Genomic DNA, 12,353 nt, shown 5'->3' on the forward strand with positions numbered 1-12,353 from the left:
AACACCCCATACTCCCTGCCTAACAAACTAAACTAAGGTACTTGTCAATAGTCCAAATGAAAATAGTCATCTGTCCAAACCCAACAGCTAACTGGCCCAAGCATTTGGAGAACAAATTAACAAAAACAGGTAGAGTGCCCTTCACAGGTATTCTAAGGACCTTCCCCTGGGGCTAATTCTAGTGTTCAAATCCCCCAACAGTTCCTTCCAAAAGAAATCGTTCTTGGCAATCAATCCACGGTTCACAACACACAATTAGAAAACAAAATGTCCAAGTGTCTTCAGATGATCCCTCTCCACCACTTTTCTGGACCTCCCTTTACACAATTGAGAAAACCTGGTGCTTCCCAATTATCTGTTCCTTATTTTCTATATTGGGATATTTAGGATCCCTTGGCTTCGTGGTTAAGATAGTCTTTCCTTTCTACCCATTTACTCTCTCCCCTTTGTAAGTCTCTTGGATTAAGGTAACCCTCATACTGTCAAACTTAAAGGATTATTTATTTATTGGATATTTGTACGGCGACTATACAACGAATGACGTTTCAATGCGCCGCAAGACAAAAATGGGGGTGGAACATGCGAGAAAGATAACAATAACGGTCCTACTAGGCCTTGTGACATTTGGATTGTGCAAGTGCAGTAACAAGAAGTGCGAAGGAGAGGGGGAGAGGTGCCAGTCTGCGTTAAATGCGAGGTGCTATGGTGGGAAGATAAGTGCAGGGCAAAGAGGAGAGTGCAAGTGGAAAGGGTGGTGGAGGGAGGAAGAGGGCCAAAGGGGCTAGGCGAGTGCTAAGGGGAGGCGAGGAGGGAAAGTGCCAGGGATAGCAGGGAGTGGGGGTCTGCATGCTAGGGGAGAGGAGTGGGGGGGTGGAGTGGGCAGGGGGGGCCTGGAGCAGTCACTGTGGTAGACAGGGGTGTTAGCAGGTGAGAGGGAAGGAAGAAGAGAAATGGAGTTTTGAGGAGCTTCCAGAACTTAAGGAAATACGGCTCAACCCCGAGAGGGGCAGGGAGACCATTCCAGATGGAGGCTCCTGCAGAGGAGAGAGATCTACCCCGCCTCTCTGCTTAGAGAAGTGTCTGATTTGCAGAGAGTTGGAGCTAGGAAACTGAAGGGCTGTAGCAGGGAGGTATTTAGGGAGGGAGAGTTGGATGTAGTGGGGTTCCATGCCCCAGGTAGCCTTGTGGATGATGCAGAGGGTCTTGAACTTGATCCTAGTAGAAACTAGGAGCCGGTGGAGAGATTTTAGGGCTGGAGAGATGCGGTTTTTGGGCTTGAAGCCGGTCCCTGGTTTGCTCCAGATAGGGTGGGACTCCTCAGCAGCAGTGATGTAGCCTACTGCTTTCTGTTTGTATTGCTTGGGTACAAGCTGTTGTGGCTACCCACTCCTCTTGTTGTTTCCATTCCCCTTCACTTTCTTGCTGGGAGCGAATCCAATACTCAACTCGGTTCTGCGCGGCCCTCCTCTCTGATTTCTCGTCATGAGTGAAGGGGTCACTTTGTTCTCTGCCCATTGTTTCGGCTGCTGTTTGTGGGAACATTAACCACCAAGTTTTGTGGCATGGTTGCGCCTCCAGGTGGGTTTCAGCAGAGACCACCGCTACTTCTCCAGTCCCGCCCACTCTGTGGGTGCACAGTGGCGTCTTTCTCAGGTGTACGCCTTCCTGCGCACCACCCTCCACCATCCTCGCAGCTCTGCCCCTCTCCAACGTAGCTACTTCGGAGCCTTTCCTCTTCATACCATTTTTGTCACAGGACCTTAAACACAGGTCAACATTCTTTGAAGTCCAACACATAGTAGCTTTGTACATATTAGTTACTCCGATGTAAGCAGATAATACTTTGTCTGTAGGGAGTTCCCAATGGGAATGGGAGTCCTTGTCCCCTGAAGAGGAGTCACTCCCAATGAGGTGCCACTTTTGCCAAACCACTAGGGAGGGTTTTGCTTAGCGCGCTCATCTCCCTATCCTCAAAGGGGTTGGCTCCCCCTTACAAAGAAGGGGCAAAGTCTCTAAATTTGTCACACCATATTCAGAGTTGAATTAACTATATCCATGCCTGGGCACAGCTTTTGTAGAGGAGACAATAATGCAAAAAAGCAAATTAAATTTATTTCCTTCTGGCCCTTTTTATTCTTATGGTATCAGAGACCTCCCTTCCTGCCAGGACAGGAACTAGGCGATCAGTTTCCACTTAGGAGGCATTCCAAACTGCCAGGCCCAGGACTCAATGATCAACCTTTTCCTGGATGACTGGTTGATGAAGGAAGATAATGCTAGTTTGCATTTGTACCTTATCTAGTAGCTGGCGCAATTATCATGGAGTAGTCCGGCCCAAGAGCCTTGGGGTGGAGGGTTTGCCAGCAAATTTGAAGACCTGTGGGGCAGGCTCAGGTCTTGGGATGCATTCTGCCGGCACTCATGCAGGAGTTCGCCAGCAAGGGAGAGGGTGCAGGAGAGTACCTCTTTGATACGATCTACGAAGCAGGACTTCATGAAGTGATAATCCATTTAAAAAGAACCATCCATCACTTGCTTAGTGAGAAGGACTGGCCATTGAGATGCTTGCTAGATAACTGAGCGGGAATTGCTACCAGGGTTTTGCCAACTTCTGCATGCCATGCTGAACCCACAACCTAAACATAATCAGCCAAAGTGTTGGAAATCTGAGCAGTTAAAGACTGGAAGGAATGATTAAGAAAGGCAGGCCAACGTTGCCAGTTTGGAATACAACATGGGAGAAAGTAAAGAGGTTGAACGCATTCCGTTAGAGGAGGCCTTCCTCTGCATTACCCTTCTGAAGCTTGGGCCCATCATGTAATCAGATGGTCTTCCATGGGATCCAAAATAGGGCAGAATATGCCAGTTCCAAAGGTGGCCCATGGTTCCTTAATTACAGGGCGTAACTCACCTCAAACGTGGTACCTTGACAGTCCCTTGTGAATTATGCTTATTAATGTAGGGAAACTGATGAAGTGTCTGAGCTATGACCAATGGTGGGACACAACGCCTCACTGCACCTCTCTAAGATTTAACTGGTGTGTGCAACAACGGGCACATAGGAGAGAACACCAGTGAAAGATGGATACCTGCCCCTGAATGAATTAGAAAAGCCACTGTATGTGATCTCAAGGGCCCAAGAGAACCAGCTGAGAGAGGTCTCCACTGCTGAGTCCACATTGGATCTTGCGCTGAAGCACCAGGGATTAGCCAGAGTGAAGCTGACTGCAGTAGTTTGTGTGTGACAAACATGTCATTGTGCCATGAGCGATAGGCTTTTCTCTTACTTTGGCCTTCACGGCCTTGCCCAAGTCTTGTTTTGATTACAGCAAAGGGCACTTTGAACAGGTTATCTCAAAGCTAGGGTCAGACAAAGGGTCCTGAAATACCTGCTAAACAACACACACAACTCACAAGAATAGTCAGAGCCCTGTCACTCTTAGGCACAACATATGTGCATCCAAAAACATATAGCTATGGGAGCATGACCTACAAAGAAAGAATCCAGAATGACTGTATATATGCAAAAGGGTTATAGCAAGCCAACAATGGAAAAAAATAAATGGAGCGAGAAGCTTGAAAAATCTATACGGAAAGCATTGAGTTCCATCAGTGCAGAGAAAATGACTGGGAGGTGCAAACAGAGGGAGGGGGATTGACAGTCTTAAGCACAGTACTGGCCATAAATGCGCTCCAGCCCCGTTGAGTACATCATTTTGCTCTGATCTAGTATTTGCAAACAAACATCCCATCCGTATGGAAGAAAGGGGACGGGAATGGAACAGTATGCATATGCGATGGTTTCTGGAAGTGTTTGATTGTAACTACTACAGATGGGTGTTCATGATTGTACAGAAAACCCACCTTGCTTCAAGGTTGAGACCTGCTGCCAGTCTAGTTCTCATTCTTTTATTTATTCTACCAAATCTGTGGCATGTGGCAAGAACCCGTTGAGGAGACCCATTGAAAACCAATAACCCCTTGCGTAGACTTGGCCCCTTAAGAATTTGACAAGAGAAAATGAAATCCAGTATTTTAAGTGTGAAAATGTGTGATGTGGACAAATGAAGGGCAGCAAAGAAACAACTGCAACTGAGGGGAAGGTAAAGGAAATACTGATTAAAGCAGATTGCGGAGAAACATAGATAAGCTCCAGTGTCCCTTTTTCAGACACATTTTTCTGTATTAATTTCTTATGTCTTCTGCAGACGCCTTTGGAGGTTATGAAGAAAGCAGAACAGAGTGGTTTATTGTGCACCTAATCATGAACATAAAGAGCAAAAATGTTCAGGCGAAATAGGGATATATCTAGACTAGTGGTCTAGAAAGTGAGTGGCTGGCTCTCATAGGTGGGCCAGAAGGACGTCCGCAGGTGGCACAATGTTTTTTGCAGAAGGGAGTACAGTGAATTATTTTAATAGAAAAGATAAGCAGATATGATATCTGGGGGGCTCAGCAACAATATCTTTACTTGAAGGGGGCGAGGGTGGGAGGAGCTCAGAATAAAAAGCTTCAATACACATCTAAACATACAGGAGATAGTGACAATAAGAATGTGAAAGAAACATTTCCTTTATCCCCCCCAACAATACCATTTCTATAACTATATGCTTCTTTTCAAGCTGTAAAGACCAGCTAGCCTTATGCCAGCATGAATTAGGCAAACAAACCCAACTGTGCAGTATCCAGGTTTCATAATTATACTACACAACACACAGAGCAAACATAACGAAGCATTCTAATATTGCATCAGAAGACATGACACACACATTGACTACCTGCAAAAGAAGGCAATGTGTGTTGGTACTGTTATGGAACCAAGGCTAGGACTTTTACAATAAACCATCATGACTTACTCAGCTATGCCCTAAGCCCCCTATACCACAGAAGAGGTCAGTCTTCAGTAGATAGAATTTGTGTGGAAAATGGCATTTAGTACAAAGTAGTGTTCCGATTTCAAAATAAGATCTTTGACATTTCTACACATATTACCTTGCTATCTTTCATTCCGGCCAAGTGCTGTATTGCGCCGGATATTCCAACAGCGATATAAAGTTCCTGAAACAGAGACAAATTAGGTGTTCAGAAAAGTAGGAATTCTAGAAAGGTAAGCAATTGTCTTCAATATGAAATGTGATAATTTGTCCCACAAGCATGTTACACAACACAGTTCTTTCCCCCATTACTGGTTTTGGTTGGTCATACTTAACAAAATGAACTGAATCGGTTTTAGGCGCTCAGCTGAAATAAATCTTGCTTTGAAGTCCCATAGGGGATTTATGAAGGCATCATGAGGTAAGACACAGACAATAGATTCACTTTTCTAAAACAGAGATTTTGTTTTCTCAAATGTCAGGATGGAGTAAAGTTTAACTTGCCCTATGCTAAGGTGGGATTTCCCTACCTAAAGAAACTAAGGATTGTCTGTCGTAAAGTTAAACTTAAAACTTTGTGTCCAAAATCTATGCTTGTCCACACAACAAAATCTATACAATGTGTATGGATGTCAGCAACCAAAGAAACAGTGTTCAAAGTAAAGTTCTGAGCTTCTTCCAGCTGTTTTCAGCTTCTTCTTCCTTAAGCTTAAAACAGTTCCACACAAAGATCTTGGAGCTTCCTTCCCCAAGTTCAACAAAGTTCCAAACAACCAAAAGGCTTTTACCATAATTCCATTCTGTTTGTGAATACACATCACTCTCTCCATTCGTTCGATATTTTCATTTCACTTGTACATCACTTTTCCTTAGTTTTGTATTCAATACTTGGTCATTCTCTTGACACTTAATGTATGTCGGATCTCCAGACCCATTCATTATAAGCATTTACTTGTCCAGCCCATTCTTCGGCCCAGATTATGCACCGGGAGCACCCCGGTACGAGTGCTCTCTCCCTGTCACTCACTGGTTTGCAGGCTCCTCTGGGTGCTTGTGCTATCCTCTTCCGCTCGCTCCCCCATCTCGAATCGGGAGCATCCGCGAGCCACGCTTGCTTCTTTCTGATTTGCGTGCTACCTCCAACAGCAAAGTGGAAGCTTTTGAGTCCCCCAGCTGTGGCTGGAAACACACGGCTCGGAGTGCTGCAGGGCTCTGGACTCCCTCGCAGCTCTCTCCAACCTCAATGTCCTTCCCGCTCTCTTGCAGCCGCTGGCATCCTTTTCACTGGCTTCTCCTCTCCAGCCCACTCCACGGCACCCTGGCCTCCCAGGTGGTTCTCTACTCTCATGTGGGTCACTCACTTTTACATGGACCTGTAGCCTAAGGGGTTGCAGGTGCAAGTTATTTGCCTGACTACAATTCACTCTATCATTGGGAAATGCCTGACTTTCAGAATGGTCTCCTACAGTCCTCTTCCTCATCCCAGAACCAAAGTGGTTTGCATAGGGAGAAATGTGCATTCCTCCTAGTTCCCTCTTCCTCGCCCCAGTCTTAAAGGGGCCGGAATGGTAATAACTGAATGCATCATAAAGCAAAACACAGACAATAGATTCAAAGTTCCAAAGAAAATGGTTTATTAAATCAAATGTCAGGATGGTAGAAGGTCTAACTTGCCCTATGCTAAGGTGGGATTTCCCTACCTTAACGAAACTAAGGAAAGTTTGAGAAAGAGTTCAACTTAAAAGTCTGTGTCCAAAACCTATCCTTGCCCTCACAACTAAAGCCAACTAGGGATGTCAATAATGAAAGAAATGGTGATCAACACAAAGTTCTGAGCTTCTTCCAGCTCTTAGATTCTTTTTCAGCTACAAGTCCCCAAGTTTAAGAAAGTTCCACAAAAGTCTCAAGATTACCCTTTCTGAGTTCAAGGCAATACATTTGCACACAGTACTCTGGGTTCCCTGCCCCAAGTTCAATGCAACATAGTTCACATAGCAAAGGGGTCTGAAGGTCCGTCCTCAAGACAGAATTTGTAGTTCATCAACTCTCAGGGCACCCTTCCCCCAGACTGCAATGTAGCAACTTGTATTGGTTTGAATCTTTCAAAGTTCAACAAAACTTTAGGCCCACTTGACCCTCCTTCTGACTCGTTTTACCAGTTCACTCACATTGCTCCTTCTTGGTTTATTTCACAATGCCCTTGACTTTCACCATTGAGGGCTCACTGGTCTAGGAGCAGTTGTGTCAGACCATACGGCCACCCATCACAGGTCGCGCAACCAGGAACCCTAGGCTCTCCAGCCCACACAGGTTCTTCTGCATTTCTCCCTGTGTATAGATTCACTTTCACTTGGTTTCTCTTTATCGGCCTCTTGGCTCTGTGCGCAGCTTCATACCCTTCTGGTTTCTCCTTGTTAGCCTCTTGACTTTGCTACAACATGTCACACACTTCTGGTCAGTCTTTGGCCTTGCCACACTGTATTCATTCATAAAATTCACTTTGTGGTGGTCTTTCTCACACCCCACATTTCCATTGCATTTCTTTCGAACTTGCACTCTTTTCAATAAGTTGCTTGCAAATGGGCATTATTAGCTGTGCCCATATAGTTGTATTCAATTCCGCATACAATAAGCTGACTAACTCAGTTTCAAGGTTTTCATTCAGTTTTATATTCAATGTGCATAAATTCAGCTTTGTTTCAATGTTTCATTCACTTCAGTACTCCATTAAATGAATACAGCACTTGATTGCCTATGCGTAGCCCGCTAGGAGCGCCACAGTGCTGAGTGACTTCCCCTGATACTCACCGGTCCTCGCCGTTCCTCTCCAGGGCTCTGCTTCTCTTCTGCTTCTCAGGTCGGCGGGCCGGCCTTGGCAAGCCCTGCTTGAATTCCAGAAGCAGCCCACCAAACGCCGGCAACTCTGCTGCTTTGGCACATGCAGGGACGGCATCCTTTCTTCTTCCAAAGGAGGTAGTCTCAGCTGCTCTTTCTCCAATACAGAGGCTCCCACACCTGTGGCGGATTAACAGCCCAGCTTGCTCTGGGCTCCAGAGGTCTTTGGGACATCAGGCGGCGTTGTGGCTTCCTCAAGTCCCACCATGGCTGCATCCTAACGACATGGGTCCCCTGCTGGTCTCTTACACATAGGCCTCCCTGTTGCTACTCTTGCTGCTCTTTGGATCTCCCTTTATACACCTGCAACCACTTGACAGGTTGCAGGTGTGGATGTTCAATTGGGCTTGCCTGACCATAACTACAGTGACATGCCTGACCTTCAAAGCACTCCATCGGAATCTTCTTGTCCCAGTACTAGAGTGGTGAAATGAGGCTTTAGTGTTCATCACTTCTAGTCACCTCTTCTTCGTCCCAGTACTATGAGAGGTAAAAGGTGGAGAGACTTTCCAGTAGCCTATAAAGGCCCGGGGAGGGTTAGGATGGTCTTCAATGGGAAAAGGGGGATACCATGTCTCGTCTTCAGGCACCCCACTCTCAATCCCTAAGGACCCTCCACGCAGGTTGAGGATCCAAGAACGATGGCCTTTCCCTGGCCACCTGAGAAGAGGATCCATCAGGAGTAGGAGTGAAGGTACCCCCGGGTTTCTCACATAACCTATGCTTCGCCCATTTCTTGATCTACTCAAAGGAGGCGAGTGTAGGTCTGGTCTGCCCATGAGAGAAGATGTTCTCAGCCTTGTTCTTTTCCCTGCTCCTTTATTGGGACGCTTTACCTGAGGTTTGTTTGGTAAAGAAGCAAGGGGGGTGGGGGAGTTTGACTATACCCTATTAAATGGTTCATGGACTGAGGGTTGACCGTGGAATGGAAATGGAAGATACCGTGTCTCAACTAAAGACACCCTCCTTCCATTCCCCAAGTCTCCTCCACTCAGGTGATCCTTCCTCGCATATCCACCTTCAGGGTCGGGATTCAAAAGCGTTGGCCTTTCCCTAGCCACCTGAGTATAGGATTCTGGGAGAGGGAAGGATGCCTTCAGGTTTCTCACAGATTAAAAAGAAATAAGGGTAACAAAGCATGGAAACAAAGTCAAGATAATCCTTATTACAGAAAACTGGTCTAAAAAGGAGAAACAACCAATGCTCCCACCCGCTCCATCTGATCAGCAACCTGCTTTGAATTGCGATTATGGGAATGAGTAGGTTAACCATGTTGAAAGCCACAGGCAAGTGCAGAATAACCGATTAATGATATGAAGTATTATTACTTACTATATTCAGAGCAGGTGTATTCAAATTATGTCCGAATTGGATGATATCTGTTACCTTCTTGGATCAGCGTGACATTGCAACAGAAAAACCACAACTGGTCTCTGATATGTTAGAATATAGAGACATCTGAAAAAAGGTCTAATAATTTTCACCATGGTAGGGTCCAAACAGCTTCCTTAGATGCAGGAAAGAATGGCTGAATACTAAAGCACCTCGTCCTCTCAAGAGCATATTCACCCAACTGATGACTAATGGGAGTGAAACACTGGCACCTCCCTTGAAAGATAGGATGTAATGGTGTAACAGACCACTCTGAAGGCGGCATGGACATAATTTCAGGCCCCCCAATCAGCACGAAACTTGTCTATTCTCAGGATGGTGGGAAGCTCATTGGACCCGGTACCAGTAGTTGAAGCGGGCAGGACCGATGCTCCTGTACTTTTTAAAAAAAATTTTTTTTTTAAAAAAACGTTTTACTGTTCCTATACTTTTATTTTTATAAAGAAACCGTTCTGGAATGGTTTCGTTTTAAAATAAAAGTGTAGGAAGAAGTTGAAACGTGCACTTCAGTGCACTGCACTTGTCATTCCCTTAAGCAGCAGGTGTGTTTTTTTCGGGGTTTGGATTGCACGTGGGAGGCGGCATGGCGATGGAATTTGTGGAGAGCGGGGCAGGCCAGCAGGTAACATAGTTCCGCTATTTCTTTTTGTACACTTCAACCACTGCCCGGAACACTTATTTTATTTATTTATTGGGCATTTATAATGCGCTTCTACAGCAAATGGTGTTTCAAGGCGCATCAAGACAAGGGAGGGGGGGGGTACAGGGAGAGAAAAATAAACAATAACGTTCCTGAGCTGAGACATTCGGATCGTGTAAATGCCATAACAAGAATGCAAGGGGGCATTGGGGGGGGAGGTGACGAGAAGTGAAGGGGGGTGGGGGGCAGGACAGGGAGTAACGCAAACAAAGTTCTGACTAGGTCGTGAGGCAATTCGGAGCGTGCAAGTGCAGTAACGGAAAAGAGGGGGGAGAGGGAGGAAGGGAAGTGAAGGTTGGGATAAACAGGGAAGACGACAATGGGCCTCATTATGAGGTTGCTGGTCCGGTAACAACGGTACCGGTATGCTTGCCGGTACCGTTGTTACCGGACCGGCAAACTTCGAGTTGTGCCGCAGGTGCCTTTCATTCCACCGAGCACAGCTTGCCTGTAGCACCGGTACTGTAATGAACCATGCCGGTGCTACAGGCATCCCCATTCCCATTGAGCCGTATGGGGCTGAAATGGGAATGGGGATCTACCGGCTCCGGCACCCGCAGATGGGCAATTTGCGGGTGCCGGACTTTCATGCCGGTATGGAGGTAGCCATGCCGCTCGAACCGACAATGCTACCTCCAACCTCGTAATGAGGCCCAATGTTCCTACTAGGTTGTAGGACAATCGGGGTGTGTAAGTGCAGTAACAGAAGTGAGGGGGGAGGCAGGGTACTGCTCATGTGAGAGCCAGGAGAAGAGTAAATTAAGTGCAAGTTATCTGGTTCACTCATACTTTTGAAGAGAGGGTGCACAAGGGAGTGCTTGGAGGAGAGAGGGAAGGAGCCAGTGGCAGTAGTGATTGCAGAATCTGCCAAGGCTGGAGTAAGGGAGGAATTTTGTCCTAGAAGATCTGGAGGAGCAGGGGAGCACTTGTTTGGATGAGACTTTCATGGAGCGGAATTGTCTAGAGAACTCATCAGATGATGGGTGAAAGAAAGGGGAGAGTAGGAGGGAAGGGGGAGAGGTGTGAGCCAAGGGAGGCCTGAGAGCGGCTCACAGAGAAGCACGAGCCAACTTCAACACAACAGCAGTGCAACCATCTAAATTCAAGTGTCCAGGATACAGGAAAAATGCCTGGACACAACAGCAGTGCCATAAAAGTGGATGCAGGGGAGGAAACCACAGACACGTGGAGGAAAGCTAACAGAGGTGCAGAGCCGTAACCAGGTTCTCAGATGGCTTGCTGAGGTGTAGAGCAAGAGAACTAGGAGAGCGCCCAGCAACGTGGTGGACGGGTGGAGATCCACAGAGTGGTAAAGCGTCTCAGGTTTGGTATAAGCATTGAGATATCACATCTCATGCTATAGGAAGGGTCTCAGGATTGGAATGGGAAGGAGTTGTATTTGACATCTCATGCCGTAGGAAGGGTCTCAGGTTTGGTATAAGCATTGAGATATCACTTCTCATGCTATAGGAAGTGTCTCAGGATTGGAATGGGAAGGAGTTGGATATCACATCTCATGTTATAGGAAGGATCTCAGGTTTGGTATTAGAAGCATTGAGACATCACATCTCATGCTATAGGAAGGGTCTCAGGATTGGAATGGGAAGGAGTTGGATATCACATCTCATGCTAAAGGGAGGGTCTCAGGTTTGGGAGGGAGAGGAAGAAGAGTACCAGGAGATTGCCAGGAGGCCCGTAGAGGCATAACGACCGACGTAGACATGCACTAGACGATAGATCCTATGGAGCCATTGAAACACCGAACCTTGAGGGACTGGCAACAGAAGGAAAAGCACTCCATGCAGACCTTGAAGGCAAAGGTCCCTGAGACATGAGAAAGTGGCTGGAAAAGGAAAGGCTGCATGGTGGAACTTCTGCCAAGTCTTCCAGACGCACTGACAAGCTCTATATATTAGACATTTTAATATAAAGCTATCAAGGACACTTGATAATGAGCCCTAAAAAGAAAAGCATGTTGCAACCAAGGAGTTCTGGACCGAGCCTGACAAATAAAAAAAATAAAAAACTGTGAACTCTACTTTATTGTCTGTCGTAATAATTTTAAGAAATTGCCACATACCATTTGTGTCCTAAATCATGAAATGATGGAACCAAGGAGTGGGCATTGCAGAAGCGCACCCAAACCCAACAATGAATGATCTGTGTCTGGTGTGGTAGCCTAGTTAAGAATACCATTAAAAAAATGATTACCGGGAGGGGGCGCTGTTGTGCAACAAGATGGCCGCTTGGGTGAGGAGCTCCTCTCCGGCATGAATCCTTATTGAATTTTATCCCGGTTCCAGGGTGCATTGAGCCTCGGAAAATACCTACGCTGCTCCCCGTGATAATCCTGAACTTACAGGCGAAGTCCCGACCGAAATCGGACACTCCAAGCCTGTAGGCAGGGGCGGGCCCTGAGGCTGTGGACCCGGGCCGCCTTACGGCTCCACAAGAATCCACGAGAGAGCCGCTGCTCCCTGACACGCCCGGGC

General features: G+C 46.5%; 1 protein-coding gene across 1 annotated transcript in view; it reads right to left on the reverse strand.

The window, feature by feature from the left end:
- Positions 1 to 12,353, reverse strand: part of ETFA (electron transfer flavoprotein subunit alpha) — a 1,125,730-nt gene that overhangs the window by 234,709 nt on the left and 878,668 nt on the right. The window contains exon 10 of the mRNA XM_069624450.1: positions 4,993 to 5,058. Coding sequence (XP_069480551.1) covers positions 4,993 to 5,058 — 66 coding nt within the window. The remainder of the gene's footprint in view (positions 1 to 4,992; positions 5,059 to 12,353) is intronic.

This window comes from Ambystoma mexicanum, chromosome 11 (genome assembly GCF_040938575.1).
Source record: "Ambystoma mexicanum isolate Mex_15411 chromosome 11, UKY_AmexF1_1, whole genome shotgun sequence".
Classification (NCBI taxonomy): domain Eukaryota; kingdom Metazoa; phylum Chordata; class Amphibia; order Caudata; family Ambystomatidae; genus Ambystoma; species Ambystoma mexicanum.